Source organism: Orbicella franksi, chromosome 5 (assembly GCF_964199315.1).
Source record: "Orbicella franksi chromosome 5, jaOrbFran1.1, whole genome shotgun sequence".
In the NCBI taxonomy this organism is placed as follows: domain Eukaryota; kingdom Metazoa; phylum Cnidaria; class Anthozoa; order Scleractinia; family Merulinidae; genus Orbicella; species Orbicella franksi.
This window is the reverse complement of record NC_138149.1, coordinates 14,918,988-14,939,900: the sequence shown is the minus strand read 5'-3', so window position 1 is coordinate 14,939,900 and position 20,913 is coordinate 14,918,988. Positions and strand designations below refer to the sequence as shown.

Below are 20,913 nucleotides of genomic sequence, written 5' to 3'. Positions count from 1 at the left end.
ATAGAATACGAAAATCTTGTATTCCAATTAAACGATTCCACTTGAAAATCGCAAAAATTAAGAAGCATCGAAAAAAGAGCTATTTTTGCGATCGAGGTACGAAAAGGAGTTAAAGCAGTTAAAAGCACGACAAGTTAAAATGAAAATAATAAGGCCAATACCAAACATTTTTATCTTAGTTTTTGGGCACTTCTTAATTCTACCCTTGTAAAGACATAGGTATAACCACTTATAAGTTATAAATTTTATATATAGAATACTACATGTACAAGCCTGAAGGCAAGAAGACTTTTTAAAATAACTGTCGAATTAAACGATTCTAAATAATAATTATACAGACAGAGATGACGCCATCGAGATGATGCAACGCACTTTTTCCTAGTGATCTCAAATGGTATGTCTACGCTGGATCCTTTTTGGGTCAATTAGAAACCAAAGGAATCCCTGGTTCTCCCTTGGAAAAAAACTGTTGAAGTCGGTTTTATGCATCTCTCCTTCCACTGAGAACAGAAATAAAAAGCTGGCGTTAATTACTAACACAGACTCGTGAAAACTCTTAAAGAAGCCCACGCAAGCCCAGTTTCCATTGAAGAGACACAAAAGATTTTCCGTGTTTCTATTGAGTTATAAAAACACGAGTGGAAGCTAAGTCTGGGAGAAGCAGAAATGAAAATGAACTGAAAAATCGACCTGTCGAACATAATAAGATACCATCTAACCGGCACTAGAACAATCGTCGCTCGTTATTTGTACTCAACGAAATTAATTGAAGTCCTCGTGGTTCTCCTTAGTGTTTCCCAAGCCTCTGGTTCATGAAAGGGATGCACGGAATTTTGTAGCCAAAAGGAATACACATGAAAAAAGGTGGAACACATATTTCTATTTTCCACCGGTGCGTCGCAAGTCGAAAACAAGTTACAAGCCTGAACTTTTTCCAAGTAACAAATAATGGCGAAACAAATTGGAAAGTTGAATAAAAAAAAAAAGCACGATTATTTTTGAAGTATTTTGTAAGTGTCTACACAAGCTTCGTCACTTACCGCGGACTTGTGGGAAAAAAAAAGGAAAAAAAAGCGGGCAAACTTGTTTACTTTTTCTTTTGCTTGCCCATGTAATAAATTACAGAAGGGACAAAGGTTTGTAATTGTTTGTACTTTCCATAAACAAAGAGAAGAGTTAATAAGGCCGAGTATGTCCCTGGCTCGTGTCCCGTCATGATACCGTGCAAGAGCTATTTTTCCGGATCAAGCTTGTACTGCCTCCTACCCCGCAAGATATATTACATTTGTTTTTTGTTCTGATATTTAATTACTTGGTCCTACTAAAATTTGTTCTGCCTTTACCGAGGATAGGGAGTGTCATTTTTTTTTATTAAGCCTAATTTTCTTCGTGCCCGTGGTTGGACCGCAATCACTAGATTAACCATTCATTTACTGATCTTTACTGGTCATGGATCACCAAACAACTTCAGCAAACTGAGGCCCCGTCCTTCCAATACCGAAGAAATTTAACAAAAAAAGGCGCTTGCACTTCGAAAACGCATCAGATGTTTTCAAAACGCAACAATCACCACCGGCAAAAACTCTTGAGAGCACCCTCAAGTAAAAGAAAAAGTTAAGAAAGGTTTAGCCAGAAGGTCATTATTTCAGATTACAATATCGCAATCCGTATGTTGGTCATGTCGAAGGATCCTCCATGGCAAAGCTTTGCACCCTTTATACCCTTTAAAATGCTTGTTGAATTGACACTATATCCAGGGAATGTTGAGAGGACAATACCTGGGTGCGCGTACGAGCTATGGAATATCTCTTCCAGTGTTGAACTCGATATCTCACGATTGAGATACCAAGTGAAACAAGAGGAGAGATATTCGATATATAGAACCGATCGGATAACGGCGTTCTTGACGAATTTTCAAAGATTTGCGAACACTATCCGAAGATTTACGAGGATTTTCCGGGAAATGTCCAAAGGCCACACGAACGTTTACGAATAATTACCGCAAATTTTCGAAGACCAACTATGATAACTAATGACACGAGTCCCAGATGTGGTTTCCTATTAAATGTAGATGTGGATGCCTATGAATTTAAGAGTGGTGTATTTTCCAGCACATCACGCGTGTCTATTTAAGCAATAGATCACTTTTTCCGTGTTTACATAGCCTCATCTAAACATGAGGGGGGTGGTGAGAATTCAAGACAGTTATGAAAACCCGAGACATAGTGGAGGTTTTGCATAATTTTCACGAGTGTTTAGCCGAGGCTATATAAACATGGAAAAAGTGCTGTATTACTGTTATGAAATAATTCTAAAAAATCTGTGTGAATCTAAAACGTCACAACTGTGTTTACATGCTCTCATCTAAACACACCTATACACCGATGAGAGCTCACGTAATAAAATTCATATCTTCAAGCCACTTTGCAATTTTCTATTTATTACATCGAAAACTGGATGTTGAAAAACCAGCTATAAATAAACGGAAAATGACGCTTTCAATATGTTTACAGACCAGGATATGGAAAATATGCCGCTCGGGTCACAGATGTAGTTCGGTATGAATTTTACCAGTGGTGAGTTTTCCAGTAAACACTCAGGTCTATATCATAATCATTTATTAATGTGAGCTAACATCAAAATTTTACAATCTTTATTCATCATTGATCAATTTGATGAAAAAACCACTCGAGAAAAGGAAGAGATGGCTTATTGGGAAATGGTGAATATGACGGTCAAAGCAATGTGGGTTTCTTTATTTATAATTTACGGTCCCCCAGAGGATATTAACCTGTTGTCTTAGGTGAAAATCCCATTGGACTAGTAGTATGTCACCCTCATAAAAGTTTCAGTCTCAGTAGGAAATTTTCATTCCCTCACTGAAAAAGTTGCACACTAAGACACAGGGGGTATCATCGAGTAACCAGCTCAACTCATTGTGGCCAGGATGTTTTGACCAATAGAAATCAAATTACAATCATCAGAAAAAAACGCAGACAACTATAGCAAAGATGTTAGGTTTTGCATTGCCATAGAACACCAAATAAAACTTCTTCAAAATTCCGATAAAAAAAGGAACACAGGTTTTTGGGTGGTAAGCACAAATGACTCAATCATTATCTAAGGATGTTGGATGCTGCAGACCTCAACTGATTACACATGCATCTCCACAAACATGTACATCAGGAGTCAGCATCTTGTACTTATCCTTAATCCTAGGATAGCGCATGCTGCGGTACTCAACTGAAGTTATCTGCGAGAAGAGGACACTCTCAAACACATAAATTCAGGAGCCAACATGACCCACATATCCCTTGGTAATATTTGAAATTACACATTGAAAAGTTTTTCAAGCACACATGGTAAGAAGAAAGTCCAAAAAAACTGGATCGTTGTTACGAGCCATCTCATAAAATTTGTTGTCGGGGCAAACATTCTGCATTTCAATGCATGCAACAGACGCTTGGCACATTAACTCTTGAGGGGCACTGAACTTAACTTTGTCCGCTCCACAACGGAAACAACACCTGCAAATAGACAAGGTGACATCAAGGTGACCTTAGAGTTATATTGACGGGTTACATAACAAACTCTAGGAGATGTATAATGTACATCTAAATCCACACACATGAAGATATACACATGTGTGCATTGGACAATCGATGCAACTGCAATGAGTTGATCATTTTGAGCAAAATATTGTGGTTTGTCGGTGACGACCACATCAATTGATCAGCATGACACTGACAAATCATATTTTGCAATAACCAAGTTCAATGATTGTTTTGTCATTCAATAACTATGATTGTTCTCATATTTACATCACTCTCTGATGGATTCTAGAGCGTGATATCAGTAATTTACACATAGCAGAATATTGTCTACAGCAAAACATGTTTACATGGCACTACGCGTGAGCAGGTCGGGTGGTGGGCTCTCTGCCAATGGAAAGGAAGAAATTAGGAGTCATACTGATAACACCATCAACAATGTCAGTTTCAAATTGGTGCACTTATTGAACAAACAGTTATGGTGGATGCTTATTAAGAAGAACACGCTAGATGGTAGTAGGTGTGAAATGGAATCAATATGGTGTAAAGAGAAATTAAGTAAAATACAACCATGTAATTCAAAAATACAAACCTCAAAACAATACCATAACAAGGCAACTGCAACTTTGATTCAAAAAAAAGCTTCAGAGAAATACCACTGCGTATTTCCAGCCTCACCAAGCCTGCATGACCTTCGTACAATGGACTGCAAATAGGCAAGGTGACTTCACCACCGATTCGCCATGACCCAGCTAAAGACATGCCATCTAGACCTGGACTAGGAATCTAAGGGACAAAATGCGGAAGTTAGATCCATGAAAAATCCATATGACTACAGACAAAGCATTCACATAGGCAATGAAATGTTTTTCTTCTGGGCAAATTCTAGCCATGATTTTCAATTGTCTTCAAAACAACCAGAAATGATTGCCATTTAAACAAGGTAAAAGACTGTGGAAGGGGAGAAATTTCAGAGAAGAATATTCTCCTTGCCTCTTATAAGTTACATGAACAACGAATATTGCCATTTAACACATAAAACAAGATATACAAATGTTAACTACCAATGTACCAGTCCTTAGTCACAGCTACTTGTCTAAAGTTTTTTGGGGGGAACCTATGTTAAACAGCCACCCGTTAAGTTGTCACCCCCTTATTAAACAGCCACCCCTTATTAACTAGCCATTTATCTAGAAATAATTTTCCCTAACTACTACAAACAAAAACCCTATTAAATGGCCATCTGAAGTTTAATACACGTCTATCATAGGTTTGTTTTGGAAAAGGCATAGATATATATACAAGAGTCCTTAATAGAAAGGGACGCCTAATAAAATCACTCAAACACACATTGATGATGATTCAGTTCTAAGCAGTTAGCCCGATGACGAAAAAATAATGAACAACCACTATTAAACACCCACCTCCCATTTCCCCGAGAATGGCAGCTTACTAGGGCTTTGAATGTAGTAGGTTTACATGACGACATGTGTAATGACAAATATTTGTTAAATGGTATGTTCATTGATGGATATTTACTAACTAAATCATTGCTATAAAGACTTACTCCACATGCCCCAGAAACACGAGCTTCGAGGAGAAGCTTGAGGTGGCTTGAGGAATCTGAATCAGCTAATGAGTGCACCTCAGTACATCCTACAGCATAGAGGGGGCAGGGTCGCCCTTCCTTTGAACACACAAAAGCCAAATGGGACAGCATCTTGCATCTAAAGAAAAATGAGTGGAAAGGATTTAGGAGAAAGAAACATTTTAGATAAAGAGCAAATGAAGACTATCTAACACAAGTAGCTCCCATCAATAACAATACATAATTAACTAAAATCTACCTTTCCACCTGAATCCCACAATTGTTCGGACATGGCACCAATTTGCGAACACAAAGCTCATCATGACCTGTTTGATCACTATGTGGAACGTCCACACCACAGGAAGGGCACTTCTCTGTCCTGTGAGGGCAGCTTAGCAGATGCTGGGCAAGTTCACGTTGGTAAGAACGAAGAATGCATCCTCTACCTTTAAAATTGCATTCCACAATCTTCATATCGCAATTTGGAAGGTGATTCTCCAGACCAGCTGTTGGCCCAGTCCAGCTGTAGCCACCAGGAAGAGAGATCGTTGACGGACACTTCATTACTCTCCTGCCAATAGCACCTTCAACTGCAAGATTTCTAACCAAAGTGCCACTTAAAACTCTCCTGTCGACTGGACAATGATTGTTATTTGACTGCCACTGGGTGATGCAGTGGTGGCAGAAGGAATGCCCATCTTGACAAGAGACTGGCTTGTTGAACACACCATAACTGCAACAATAACAACAACAAAAAACACATTTCACAATTTATTCCAAAAAATTTGGCAGTAGCCACAAAATTGATGCTGTCACAGCCTTAAAAATTGATTCTAAAAATACGTCTAAGAAAAATTCCGCAATTTTCGATGGAAAAGTTGATGGCATTACTTATAAATTGGAAAAGGCCTTTTTCGACTGGGTGGTTTGTTGCCCCATTTCAGACCATGTGATGATACTCTTGAGAATTCTTCCTTCAAATTTTCTAAATAGCTGCGTGTATATGAACAAATAATTTTTAGATGGATAAAAGGACAAATCTCTCGGGAATATCACGTGGTCTGTAATGGGACAACAATCCGCCCAAGCGAAAGAGGTCTCTACAAGTAAGACTAGGCCTGTCAAAGGATGGTAACGTCTTTGAAACCGTTCCAGGGTTGGCAGAGAACTATTAAATTGCTGCAAAATATGCAGGAATAACATTCACTCACCAGATACTGCAGAGAAACTCCTGGTCCACATTTTCCACAAACAATTCAGGAGAATATCCAGACCTGATTCTATCGGACAGTTAAGACTTAAAAATTACGAACAAAAATGAGCGAAAAGACAGACAAGAAAGATGGATCGAACAGAGAATGATTGAGGGCAGCAACGATCAAGCACGTGCGATAGGAACAGATCGAGGAAGTGCAGAAGACAACAACGAGATAACACTAAATAAATAATGCAATAAAATCAAAAGAACCAAATGTAAATATATAGCGGCAATAATCCTATCGAGCGAACTGTGAGTTTGAATGGTCACTTCCACGAGAAGACGATCGGGCAAAGAGCGAAACGATCAAAATATGGCGGAACTGTATCGAGCCGAGAGGAACTGGGGTAAATAGGCTTCGTGTAGGAGAACAGTTTCCATCCTTAACAACAGGCGGTAACCAAGGGTTCGAACGTCACTACCGGCTTCACGTTACATGGTATGAGTTATTACGAGCTTCGCATTACATGGTATAGCCATGACAACCAACTTATTTCGAGATAGAATTACATGACATGCTGATATCACATTACTTATTTCGACCTATTTCGACCTATTTCGACCTGTTTCATGTCTTTTCGACACATGACGAGTCGTAATATGTCGTAATATGAGTCGTAATATGTCGTAATACGTCGAAAAGTAATTTTGCTACAGATGGCGCGTCATAAATAAGTACTGCTTTACTGATAAACGTAATGACAAGCAACGTAAAAACAGCCCTATTCAACTAGTAGTTTCAATGTTTTTTATTAACCAAGTTTTTGCAACTGGTGTGACAAATCTTCAACTATCCTCATGCAGGGTGGCAGTTTAAATTTGTTTTGGATATAAAAAATATAAATAGAAAAAGATGTTGTGTCTGTCAAATAATTATTAGGAATCTCACACAAAGAAAACCAAACACTAAACTAGTTTTTAACTATTTCTATTATATAATTACCAGCTTCAGGGATTAGTTCAATGTTACCGGAAACCAGTCTCCCTGAAAGTCACCTGGATAACTCAGCTGTTCCAAGTTGTTCTGAAGATTATGTGGAAGGGAATGAATGCTCTTCATCATTAAGTGGCTGAGGTAGCTTTGACAATTATGATGGCACTGTTTTTAGTGGAACCTATACAGAGTTTGCTTCCCATAGTTCAAGCAATTTAAGAGGGAATCCAGAGGAAGCTGAAGAAGGTGTAATTGAGGATGACACATTGGAAGACAAACTCAGAGATGCCATTGTATGTGCCATATTTGAAGCACTTGATCTTTTGCATGAGACAAAGGGATCTTTGAAAAACTTTGAGGAGCTATTAACAATGGCTAGACACATGTACTGCAAGGGAGCTGGTTTGGGGGAAAATGATGAAACAGTCAAGAAAAAATGGCCCAGTAACTGGACTGCTGCGAGGCAAATGCTAATTGCAGAAGGTTATGAAGATGCTAAAGAGTACTTCATATGTTTCAGTGATGTACATCCACAACATTGGGACATTTTAGAATCTCAGTCAGATTTATGCCGCCATTGTGGAGAAAAAGGTGCCATTCCCTATTATTATTTGGGTCTCAAAGGAAAGATTAAGCGCTGGGTGTCACATCCTGATATGTGTTACAAATTCTTATCACACTGGAGAGAAAAAGAACATTGGCTGAATAGAAATGAAGGCTGGCATACAAAGAAAGAACTATGGGATGGGAAGCAATTTGCAGAATTATCATGGTTCTGGGATTCCAATACTGAGTATTGCCTGCGGGTCCAATGTCAGTATCCTGGATGTAGCAATGTAATTTCAGCTGAGACAATTTTAGCAGCTGATGAAAATGAAGATGGATACCATAAAGTGAGATGTGATTGCTGTCATATTACCTTCCATGTTCAAGCAAAATATGTTAGAGGAGATCCTCAAAACATTGCTTTTGTGGGTGAGTTACAGTGGAGATAGAACTGTTGTAAGTTCAGGAAAGGTTTTTGTGTTATTGTGTTTTTGAAATTGGCAAAGTAAAAATAGTGGTTAATTATTTGGCACATCTTAAGGGCAGTGTAATACTGTCTGACTTGAGGTCACAATCCACCAACAGCAGTCACCTAACAGTACAGAAAGTGACCTTTTTTTGCTATAGTGAAGATAATTTGAATTAGCTGTCACATTAAGTATACATTTAGACAATTGTTAAAATATTTTCTTTACATTTTTATGATGTTTGTTTAATAGCTCACTGGGACAGGTTTCAACCGTTTGGATCAAGCCACCGATCAACAGGTTATGCTTCTCAATTTTAGTGGTTGGCTTACATATGATATATATTAAAGTACACACTGAAATATTATTTATATTTATGGACTTACAGTTTCCTATACAATTATTCCATTGTACAGTGTAGATCAACATGTATTCTACAATAAAAGTCTATTGTCTTTTTGAATGCTTTTAGAAGTCTTCACAAGAAAACAATAACAGCAAAAACATTTCTTTCCCACTAACTTTTTATTTTTATCCTGATGAGTTTTAACCTTGAAAAGGTAAGTGTACTGGAACATTATTCATCTGTTTATTTTGTGCCATATTTGTAGGAGCAATTGATGTTCAAGTTGCAACAGTTTCAAAGCAAGATAGACAACACACAGTTGAAGTGTACACTGTTGGATTTGTACCATCATACCTATTGCCTGATTCATGACCTGTTAGCCTGGATCCCTTTCTTGATCCACTTGTAAGAGACTTTGAAGATGGATTCATTGAAGGTTATTTATATTTACTATGGTTTTATTAGGAAGATAAGTAGCAAGATTTGGCTTTGTGCAGGTTGTACATTTTGAATAATTAAAATTAGGGTTTGGGGATAGATCAAGATAAGTAATACCATTGACCTTAAAGATCTTTAGTGAAGGTATTTACCAGTCAATATTATTCTTCAGTCAATATTTAATTCTCAATTAAATTGATATAAAAAAGTGATAACTTGCGTCAATTTGACTCCTTATTAAATTGTGTTAGAGGGTGTTAAAATGTTAACTTTTCAAATAAACAGTTAAACATTGGTTTAAATTTATCTTTGGTTTGAAATTTTTCAAACCAGTTTAAATTTGAACCACAACATCTACATTAAGGTAATTAAATTAGAAGCTAAAATACTTTTAATTACTTTTTACTTTTAGGTATAGAAGTTGACTATAAGTTAAAGGTTGATTGTTTTTCTGAGGGAAAGATGATTATGAGACATTTGCTGTTATTGTGGACAGGAGACCACCCTGCACAATGTGAGGTGTGCAAATCAAAGTCATCTGGTGGTAAGAAGGGCTGCAGAAGATGCAAGTTGGAAGGTGATTACTTTGAGGTGTCTCGTGTTCAGCTGTGTAATAATTATAAATCATTAGTTATTGTAGAATTCTACTAGTATGATATGATATACTTTCTTTCAGTACTGTGGTGTTTCAGTTGAATGCAACTGTTTTGATTATAGATAGTACAGTAAATTATTGATGTTACTAATTGTTAATTTTGTGACGATAAATTTAAATTTATTAAGTTAATTTCAATATAGCATTAATTAAATTTATTTTAATTTTTTCTGTTAATGTTACTAAAGAGATTCACCAAAAGAAAGGATTTAAGTGCACTAAAGGGTGAATTTTTGTGCTGTTACTTTGTGCATAGAAGTGATGAACAATCATATAACTATGTACAGTATGAACTATTAACTACGTAGTACAAATATGTTTGTCCCTAGACATTCAGCTGAGTGATTGAAAATCTTGGACTTGTCAGCATATATACCATGACCTTTCATGTTGTGTATAACAGCACAACATGTGTAGCCTTAAACAGTTTCAATTGGCTGTAAATCTTGTCTATTATTTCTTGTTGTTTTATTTCTAATTATTTATTTTTTCATTTCAATTACAGGAGTTTATCTGCCAGATCAGAGACATTACTATTACACTTGATTTAGGGAGAATTATAGGTTCCCCTGGGAGAAAAGGGATTTGAAGGATGAAATCCCAAAAATGACTGAAGTTGAGCAGGAAGAACGAAAAACAGTGTTTGAAAACCTTTCAAGGGAGACTGGCTTTCTTGGAGTATCACTGCTTCACAGGTTAAATGCATTGTATGGTTTCAATGTACTACAGGATCTTGTTTTTGATGCCATGCACCTTGTTTCACTCAACATTGTAAATAGAAGAGTGCAGTACTGGCTATCAAATGGTATTCTTGACAAGGAGGAGTTTGGAGAAAGACTGAAGAGGATGCCATGGTCCAAAGGTACAGTTTATGTTGCTTGTTTTGTCTTTTAACCGCTACAACCAAAACAAGTGCAAGTTTATCTGTGATTTCTTTAAACATTAATTTAGAAACAGGATGTGTAGTACATGGCAATAATAAATCAGAGCCTAGCAGTGAGTGTAATCCAGAACCTGTAGATAATTTTACTTTGTTGCATTAAATGTCAAACCTTAAAAAGCAGGTCTCATTACTCTTTTTGTTACAGTCATCTTGAACACCAAACCACATCCCCTGATATAAAATAATTTGCTGCAATGATCATACTAATTGTTTTGATTACCTTCATGGTGCCAAGCCAATAGTCTGTTCATTTGGCACTTGTTTTCTTAGATTTCCCATTCAGAAGTTTCATCTTTGTCTTCTTCTTTTTTTTCAGGATACAAAGCCAGTAGAATCCCAAATGATATAACAAAGATGGGATTCTGGAAAGGTGAAGCTTTTGTCCATTCTTGCATGTTTACAATAATAATGAGTTAGTTTTAGTTTTTTTAGTTTAGTCAGGGGTATGATATCAAAATATTGCTACTCTGCTTGACTTACTTGGGAAGCCAGTATATATAAGTATTTTGAGATAATTTGAGCCCAGTACAGTGTAGCTGCAAAATTTTATTAAAAATCATATCTTCGCATTATTTTGTTCAATAGCTGAGGAGTACCAGAAGCTAGCATTTCCTGCATCAGAGTTTGTATTAGAAGGACTTCTTCCTGCAGAAGAATATGAGGTGTGGGCACCGATCCCTCGTATTGTGGAGCTCATTTTCAATTGTGGAAGAAATGGTTGGACTAGTGAAACAATTGCACATCTGAAAGCCCTCAGCTGGAGACACTGTATCCTTGTAGAGGACAGATATGGTCCTTCAGACTGTATCATTACCCTACACAGCCTCACTCATCTACATGAAGACATATCAAGGTTTTCATCACCTGATAACTTTTGGTGCTTCCAGTTTGAGAAGGCAGTTGAAAGGTAAAGTTAACATAGAGTTTACAAATTAACCTCAATAAATTGGCAAAGATAAATGCATACAAAAATAAGGGACCTAAAACTTTCAATTTTCAAGCAAACTAATGTTAAAAAGAAAGCAAGGAATAAAAAATTTAATTAGTGAAAAAGCATGCAGACAAATTTATGCAAGATTATTATAGGACAAAATTAGCTTTCAGAAGGAGTTGAAATGCATGGTACTGCATTAGTGATTAGGAAGTGACTGTTCCAGAATTTGGCTGCTAACGACAGAGAACACAGTCAAAATATCTAAAACATAGAAAATCTAAAATAAATGCTAGAATGTTTATCTTCATGTGCTACTTAATTATCTTGTAAGGTATGTTAAACAGACAAGCAACCGAAAAGGAGTAGAAAAAACTTTCGCACGTAAGGAGTGTCAGAGGGAGTTCCTGCAGATTTGGAGACTTGGTAACAAGGGATTAAGAGCTGCAACGACAGAAAAGTCAGGAAAATATAGCAGACAAAAGGTACTATTTATTAGTGTTATAAAAATTACTGGTTCCTACTTTTTACAGCTTTTTGTTTGTGTGTGTGTGTGTGGGGGGGGGGGGGGTTGTGTGTGTGTGTGTTTGTATTCAGAAAACATGTAAGATCATAACTAGCTAATTTCAGTTATATGGGTTAAACTTTACAAATCCTTTGAGATTTGAATGAATGACCAGGTACCTTCTTAACCAGGTACTTTCTTATTTTAGATGGTGGCCTCTTCTCTAGAATCTGCAAAGGACCTTATTAAAGAATGTGCATGTGGCAGAGATGAAGCTCGAGCTAACAAAGGAATACTCATTGGAAGTGGCAACATTGAGCGGTTGCAAAGAGATCAAGGAATAGCAATTCATGCCTATAACAATCAAATTCTAACTCCTGAGGTGGCTCATTCATTCCGTAGTGCCTATCTACCATTACACAATGAAGGTGCAGGAGGAACTCTTTATCGCACTGGAGATGACATCATAGCCTTGCAGGGGAACCAAGAGATTTGCCTCAAAGTCATAAAATTCTACTTAGTGGAACATGAGAATCTTTTCACGCCATTTGCTATTTGTGACGCCTTTCAGTATATCTTGGATAGTGATGGCCATCCATTGAGACATCAGCTCAGTGATACTATCTATGTCAAGCCTTTTCAGACATGCACTTGTATTGGCTTAAATGACATTGTATGGCCAATCATGTTGTGGTTGGAACCTGATGGAAAATGTGCAGTTGTGGATCATTCCAGAGCAACCATCCCCCTTCCCAAGGTTATTGTCCCTGCTTATCCCCAACCTGGTGACATGGTCAGTGTGAAAGGAGACCAGGATGAAACATGGCATGCAGAAGTTCGACAGGTTGATGCTGAACAAAAGAGAGTGAAAAGATATTTCTTTGTTAAGCATTTATACTGGGAGAGAAATCACTTGTGGGTTAGGGAATCAAGTGCACGAGCTATGGACAGTATAAGCTACAAAAGTATTATTGATATTTTGCCAGGGATATGGCATGGTCCAAACTGGCAAGAACAAATCTAACATTGATATGCCTTGTCATAAGTTGGTAAGCAGAAAAAGAATTCTAAATAGTTCATTCCAGCTATTGATGTGCCAGCTCCTTCCATGTTTGTTTTAAATATGGCAAACTAAAGTGAAATATTTCATCCAAAAAATTTCCATACAATAACCAAGTATGGAAACAGAATGGATGTGGAGTATTTATTTTACATACAAAATACAAACGTGGAAATTGTATGGGGTGCCATTTCCGCCAAAATTATTGTTTTATTATTATTAGGCACAATGTTTTATTATTAGGCACCAGTTAATTATTATTAGGCACAATGTTTTATTATTAGACACCAGTTTATTATTATTAGGCACAATGTTTTATTATTAGGCACAATCTCTTATTATTAGGCACTATTTTATTATTGTTTGGCATTATTTTCTATTATTATTTCATCTTTATTATTAGGCACTGTTTCGTATTATTTTCGTACCTTACTATCTCCAAGTAGTCAGCGGTTTTACACATGAGAACAGCATGGCAGACATTGCGAATGATCAAGGGATAGACATCTTGACTTTGTAGGCCCAGAAAAAGCAAAATGTAGCTGAGTATGTAGAAGCAATTTATCCTCGAAGTATAAAACGATGGCAACTAACACTATTTCTGACTTAAGGCATGAAGTTACCTCCCGATTACAAGAGATTGTTGCTTGTGTTGGTGGGTCTCATGACAGTGACTTAGTGGAGGAGCTTGAAGAAATTCAAAAGCATGTGAATCTCCTTGATTCAGTGACAAGAATACCTGAAGAGTTGTTTAATTTGTTGAGTAGCGCACGATCACTTTTACAGCAGAATGAGGAAAGAGCAAGTGTTGTTCGTAGTGGTACTCCTGGTAGGCCAGCTTATGACATCAGGAAGGAACAACTTGAGATGCTTCTAAGAGCTAGATTTAGTGTCCGATCTATTGCAGACCTTTTGCACGTCAGTTCAAGGACCATAGAATGACGAATGCAAGAACATGGCCTCTCAGTACGTGCTTTATACACCGAAATGCAGGATAGTCAGTTGGATGACATAGTGAGGGATATAAAAAGAGGGAACCCAAGCTGTGGGTCAAAAATGTTGGCTGGGTACTTTGGTGCAAGGGGTATATTTCTGCCTAGACATCGGATAAGGGAGTCACTTTCTAGGGTGGACCCTCTTGCAGTTGCTGCAAGACGCTGCAAAGCAATAAAACGGCGCGTGTATAATGTGAGCAGGCCACTTGGTCTCTGGCACTTTGATGGAAATCACAAACTTGTGAAGTGGCGTTTTGTTGTCCATGGCTGTGTGGATGGCTTCAGTCGAATCCCAGTTTTTTTATCATGCAGCACAAACAACAAAGCTGTTACTGTGTACTCACTTTTTATCAAAGCGGTACAAGACTGGGGATTGCCCTCAAGAGTCAGATGTGATCAGGGTTCTGAAAATGTGGATGTTGTCAAATATATGTTGAGTACTCGAGGAACAGGGAGAGGCTCAGCTCTGGTTGGTAAAAGTGTGCACAATCAAAGAATTGAGCGAATGTGGCAGGACGTGTTTGAAGATGTTTTGGCAAATTTCTACGAGTTGTTTTCTCTGATGGAGGAACTGGGTATCTTTGACCCTTTATCTGAGTGTGATTTATGGTGCCTTCATTATGCATTCCTTCATCACATAAACTATCGTTTACATGAATGGTCTGCTGCCTGGCTGAGACATCCCTTGTCTACAGCCAACAACAACACACCTCTTCAACTTTGGATCAAAGGTTCACTGAATTCTGCAGAAAACAATACAGACCCGGTTGATGTTACTGATGAATATGGCATTGATTGGAATGGTCCTGTTCCCCTTGATGAGGACACTGTGGAAATTCCACCTACTTCTCAAGCTCTGACAGATGAGCAAGTTGCTCACCTTGAGTCAAGAACTGAGTTACTTCGAGAGTCTTCAATAACAGATGATAAAATTAAACTTTACAAACTTGCCAAGGAATTTCTTGAGCAGCATTAAGTTGAAGTAACAATCCACTCTGGAATGTTTAAATGAATGACTTCTTACTGATACCTGAATGTGTGTCTCAAACCAATGGCAGACATACATGCAAGAGAGGAGCCTAGGGTACCCAGCTTCACCTTTGATGTTCAATCAGTAATGATTATTTTGATGGTCTGTTGTATGCCCATAAATTATAGTTACTATATGACTTCAGCTCCATTAGAAAAATCACAAGTTTCTCCCACCCATTCATACATAATTTGTTCACACATGGTTGTTTACTCTGTCCTTAAGGCTGCATTCATTAAAAAGCAGGAGGGGGGAGGAAATTGTTTAGAGTACTGTATTTTTAACATCCCCCCTGAAAACGGTACAAAATTACGCATCCCCCCTTACCTGCTTGGAAAAAATTTGTATCCCCCCCTAACAGCTTCATGTCAGGAAACTTGAGTCCCAACTTAATGTTAAAGCATGCTTTGTTCTTTCACTTTGTAATCAGTGACGTATCTAGGGTCCCTCGTGTGGGGAAAATCTTTGGGCCTCCACCTTAACCTAAGGCCCAAAGGGCTGGAAAAAAATTTTGGGCCCTTCCTTATAAGCTGATATGGATGCACTTTGCAAAAATCACACTTAAAAATATTACCATTATTCTGTATATATTTGATGTCTAAAAAAATAAACATCCCCCTGAAAATTGCTCTGAGAATTAACATCCCCCTTCTGGAGTACAGAAAAAGGCTAGACATATCCCCCCTCATTTTCCTCCCCCCCCCCTCCTGGTTTTTAATATGGACGCTATAAAACAACAAGAATTTTAAATTGAAATTCTTTATTCACCTAAATGTAACCCTGCAATAACAAAATGTTGAACTTGAACTTGTTTAACACAACCACTGAGTAATAATATTGGACTAATATAAGCACTATGAAACTAAGCTTACTTTAGTGTAGGATTCTCCTATAACGTTTCCTATTAATTTTGTCCATACAGCAAACCTATAAAGGTCTATAAAATTGGGCATGGTCGTATTATATATGTTGTTTATAACTTGCATGCAAGGAAGAACTGCATATATTTCAATTAATATGTAAAAACACAATTAAAGAGCCCAAAGCAAGAATGTACTCCCAAGCGAATCTTGCTTTTTTGCATCAATAAAAGAACTTTCTTGTCAATATTTTCGGGTTCAGGGATGTGCCTGCAACTCCAATTAACCACCCAAACCCAGAATTCTGTAAACAAAATGGTCTTAAAATTAAAGTCACTTAGGACATTTTTCTCAGGGCTCTTCAATTTTGTGAAACAGTAATCAGTAATATTGATGAACAGTGTGAACTTTATGCTTAACTGTATCCACTCTTACAGGTTTCCCAAGTAATAGTATGGCAACTTTAATGTAAAATGGGTGGCCCTCTCTTGAACATTACAGTATTCTACTGCTATCAAGATGTTTTCATTTTGATATAATATTATAAAAGTCACAGGTTCCCAATTTTGTAATCTTCATACATGGCTATAAAATGGAAATGTCTGCACAGACAATATTCTGTTTTCCCTAAGCATAGCCAAACCCTTTGCTGTTCCTGATTGCAAACGTCATTGCATCTCTAAATGCGACATATGTTTTGTGAACAGTTGGAAGGTGCAACATAGGCCCACATGTATTGGCCTTGGGAAAGGGGGATAAATTACCATCTTTGTCAGGATCATGAAGGAACCCAAGAGTTAAATCCCAACCGACCCGTAGTGGTGGTAATTGTTTACACCCGCAAGTAAAAAATAGCAGATCACTTAAGGTGATCGTTGTTTCCCCTTCTTCTACATCTTGTAAATAGTTGCACCAGTGAGAAATAATTACATTTTCTAATGCTCTGTTGTTTGAGCCTTCTTCACTCTGAAGAACAGTAAACAAATTCTTGAATGAATCGGCATCTAATTCGACTGGACTGTAGCAAAAAGCTTCATGAAAAACATCAGGATTGTTTGTAATTGCCTTCAAGACACCCAAGTCTGATAAACCCTGTTTGAATTGTTCCAGGGCTGGCCACGCCCTCCCCAATGTGAGCCAATGAGCTGTTCGTTTTACAATGTTGTCAATGTCCTTAATGGACTTAATTTGTTGAAGGGTACCCCCTAATTCCAAAACCGTGTCCAGATTATTACGTGACATAACTTCATTTCCTTCTTGAACTGACTGAGCCCTAGAAAGTTGTTGCAGAGAGGTCTTAAGTTCAGGTTCATATATATCCTCAACAGCTACCTGTACTTTATCTGGACCATAGATCAAAGCATCATACTGAACAGGAGATAAAAAGCAAAGCCCAGGGCCCCCATGGACAAGGGACAGAGCAGTTATTTTCCCTGCATACAGGTATTCTGAGTTTGCTAAACATGAAGCATTGCATGACAGGAACAGTGCTTCCTTTGGACCACGGAACAACTGTGAATTGGCCAGCCGCTCTACAACAAGAGTTAAAAATTCACGTGTTGGCCCTCCCAAATCCACAGCACCCTCAGATGTCCCAGAATCGTCACTGAATCTCACGGATATCTTGTTACTGGGAGAAAACGATTTCCTTGTCAAACCCCTTTTTGTGCCCTCCCAGATATCCTTTCTACAGATATTAAATTTTGAAATTTTGTTTTCATTGACTGCTTCAGCTAACTCTGACAAAATGTCTTGTAACGACAAGACAGGAGTTACATTTATTACTTCCACATTTGCCACCTCAACTGAGGCTTGCTCATTATCAGAGTCCAATTCTATAGCAATTTCATCCTTAAATAAGGAGCCATAGAAAAAATCAGTGTTGCCTGTTTCTTCCAATGGCATTATGCTAGAGATACTTGATAATGGTTCTCCCTGTTCACTCTGTTCCCTTGGTAATGGTTCCCCCGGTTCACTCTGTTCCCCCGGTTCACTCTGTTCCCCCGGTTCACTCTGTTCCCTTGGTAAAGGTTCACTTGACTTATTCTGTTGCCTCGGCATTGCTTTACTTGCCTTCTGCCTTTGCGAGGGGGTGCTGATTGTCTCACTGCATGCGACTTGGGAGTTTGCATCTTGATTTGAGATGTAGGAGTTACCAATGTCACTGCGAGGAAAAAGAAAGGTAAAACTACTACTTTAGTGCAATTTTCAGTATCAGTTGTGACAAAAAAATGACTACAGAATGGTGAATGAAAATATCACAACTGATATTTTTCCATATGGTAGTCCACCTCTTACAATCACTTCTTTCGAAAATTGCATGTGGTGATACAGTGTACATGGCTAATTATATGTCAAATATTGTTGTTGACAGGTACCATAACTTTGTGATAGTGCCTAATTAGTGTCCAGTTTTTGGCTTTTAGTTATACATGGTTTTTTGGATTGAATTAGTCAACTGATAAGCAACTGTTTTGAGGAATATTATAACATAAAAAACACGCTTACTTGGGTCGAATTGTAAAGAACAATTGATCACAAACAGGGCATTTTGAACTACTGCCATCTGAGGTGTTATGCCACTCCTCCAAGCAAACACTATGAAATACATCACTGCAACATGCTGGGGTAACTCCTTCACCAACAATGTCCTCTAAACAAATCTTGCACTTCTCTTTCCTACACTTCTCTTGCTTTTTAAGGCAGTTCTGGAAAAGATAAAACTTCAATTACAAATACAGAAATACTGAGGTAGAAAGATATGACCCCTGGGTATTCTACAATGTGAGGAGGGTGATGAGGGGGGAGGGTGTCTGGAATGGTTGTCGAGAATGACTAAAACATCTCCTCGGATTACATGTAGATCTTAATGAAATATAAGCGAGCCTGCAAAGTAAATGTAATTAACTTTAAAGACTGCCTTTATTTTCTCTTTCCATGACAACGACCATCTGCATTAATTGATTGAAATCAAACCCTGGTTTTACATGTTTGTACTACACCCAAAATAAACATTTCGTTCGTGACTTAAATACTTGACAATCTGATAAGAATAAACTCAACAATGTCACACAACTTCGAACTAACGACAGTGGCGCTGCGATTTTTCAAAAATACAACAGGGGACTTCACTTGGGCAGACGATAAAAACCTGTGCATTTAGCACCGATTCAGTGAAATATATGCTTAAAGCTTATATCTAAACAGCAAGTATATTTCAGTGACAGTTCTTACCTCCGTATGTTCCCTCAACTTATCCATTGCAACGAACTGTAAACATGAATTGCATATTTCTTCCAAAACTGAGGGATCTGTGTGTTCTTGAACTGTGTTAAGATCGATGTCACACTGAATGGGTCGAACATAAACCCTTCCTTGACCTATAAACTGTGATATATACTGCACGGTGTTCCCTTGAGGCCCGGTAGGGATGATGTGCAATTCTCGTTTACCTGGTTCGGCGTACATCAGCTCCAAACCACCCACATCAGAGAGCTTCGGAAAGGAATCCACGAGAACAGAATATAGGCGAGCAAATGTGCCGTCTACGGGAAGGGCAATTTTCTTCTCTCCCAAACCACAGAGAAATAGTTCTCTCTTTTCTTGTACGGTAGGGACTTCGGCCTGACTTTTATCTGCCAGGCATACAAACTTTCGTGTCACGGTTTTCTCCTTCTTCTTCGCCGAGCTGCCACATCCCCTTTTGACAGTGGAGAAGTTTGTATTTGATGGCCTCTTCATGCCGTAAACGTTCGGGAAAAGCCGCTCCATTTCTGTTTTTAAACTAGTGCCAGTGCCCTGGTTCGTCGTGGAAGGAATTGGTTTAGCTGTTGAGGTTTCTCCTTCATCAGGGCTAGCAAGCCCTTCAATTACCTTAACGGCTTTTGAAAGTAGATCCTTTACCACGAAAACGTTGTTCTCCGCCATGTCATGTCAACCTATTTACTGTGCCGTGACTACTGGAGCTGCTGCCGAGCTGCTGAGATTTTCATTGGTCGAGACGAAAAAAGGCGGGAAAAGTGCTAATAATGAAAATCAATGCCTAATAATGCAACAAGGTGACTAATAATAAAAAATAATTCCAAACAATAATAAACTGGTGCCTAATAATAAAACATTGTGCCTAATAATAATAAACTGGTGCCTAATAATAAAACATTGTGCCTAATAATAATTAACTGGTGCCTAATAATAAAACATTGTGCCTAATAATAATAAAACAATAATTTTGGCGGAAATGGCACCCCATAAAATTGGGAGTTTTTTTAATGAACAAAAATACATACTTGCAAAATATAAAATTATCTCTGGAAATGTAATTTTCCATGTTAGGATTGGAAAATGAAATTTCCATGGTTGTTTTTTGTATGGCAAACTAAATTGGAGTATTTTATCCAACAATTTTCCATACAATAACCAAGCATGGAAACTGAGTAGGTGTGGATTTTCTATTTTACATACAAAATATGCATGTGGAAATTTGGTATTTTTTCCAGTGATTCCAATCTTAAGTAATAAATTATTGAACTCTTTTGCATGTATGTACAGTGTATGTTCCATTAACATTGGGGATCTCTCAGAAGCTGCATCCATCATAAATTAATTTGTTCCTGCATGCATTTGTTCATAGAGCTTTTCACACTTTAATATCTCTGTCATACTTATAGTGATCTCTGTGTTGTACAACAATTAGTACACAAGAAAAATACACTCAGTAAGATATTGTTTACAATAAAAATCAATGCCTATAAGCAATCATAAGGACTTTAAATTTACATTTCTTCAGAAATATCTCACCAGGCCATG

At 37.7% G+C, this 20,913-nt stretch overlaps 4 protein-coding genes and 1 pseudogene across 5 annotated transcripts in view; 2 read left to right on the top strand and 3 right to left on the bottom strand.

The window, feature by feature from the left end:
- LOC145488386 (uncharacterized) overlaps nucleotides 1-8,326 on the top strand; it is a 23,193-nt gene extending 14,867 nt beyond the window's left edge. Inside the window, exon 2 of the mRNA XM_081467242.1 lies at nucleotides 7,344-8,326. Within this exon, the coding sequence (XP_081323368.1) occupies nucleotides 7,703-8,326 (624 nt within the window). The 5' untranslated portion in view covers nucleotides 7,344-7,702. The remainder of the gene's footprint in view (nucleotides 1-7,343) is intronic.
- Nucleotides 2,794-4,313, bottom strand: LOC145488390 (uncharacterized). Its single transcript, XM_081467245.1, has 2 exons — nucleotides 4,144-4,313; nucleotides 2,794-3,527 (listed from the first exon to the last, which is right to left on the bottom strand). The coding sequence occupies exons 1-2, from the start codon at nucleotides 4,311-4,313 to the stop codon at nucleotides 3,350-3,352; spliced, it is 348 nt and encodes a 115-aa protein (XP_081323371.1). The 3' UTR covers nucleotides 2,794-3,349.
- LOC145486799 (RING finger protein 151-like) lies at nucleotides 5,207-6,412 on the bottom strand (annotated as a pseudogene). Its single transcript, XR_014049333.1, has 3 exons — nucleotides 6,351-6,412; nucleotides 5,399-5,872; nucleotides 5,207-5,278 (listed from the first exon to the last, which is right to left on the bottom strand). The product of XR_014049333.1 is annotated as an RING finger protein 151-like (transcript).
- Nucleotides 8,327-9,068: 742 nt separating the features above from the next.
- On the top strand, nucleotides 9,069-13,186 carry LOC145487800 (uncharacterized). Its single transcript, XM_081466602.1, has 6 exons — nucleotides 9,069-9,126; nucleotides 9,541-9,705; nucleotides 10,289-11,096; nucleotides 11,312-11,633; nucleotides 11,992-12,142; nucleotides 12,371-13,186. The coding sequence occupies exons 3-6, from the start codon at nucleotides 11,081-11,083 to the stop codon at nucleotides 13,184-13,186; spliced, it is 1,305 nt and encodes a 434-aa protein (XP_081322728.1). The 5' UTR covers nucleotides 9,069-9,126; nucleotides 9,541-9,705; nucleotides 10,289-11,080.
- A 3,328-nt stretch (nucleotides 13,187-16,514) lies between these two features.
- On the bottom strand, nucleotides 16,515-20,364 carry LOC145487415 (uncharacterized). The gene is made up of 3 exons (XM_081466190.1): nucleotides 19,342-20,364; nucleotides 18,616-18,815; nucleotides 16,515-18,271 (listed from the first exon to the last, which is right to left on the bottom strand). Exons 1-3 carry the CDS (start codon nucleotides 20,032-20,034, stop codon nucleotides 16,735-16,737), a joined length of 2,430 nt encoding a protein of 809 aa, XP_081322316.1. The 5' UTR covers nucleotides 20,035-20,364; the 3' UTR covers nucleotides 16,515-16,734.
- Between the last annotated feature and the right edge of the window lie 549 nt (nucleotides 20,365-20,913).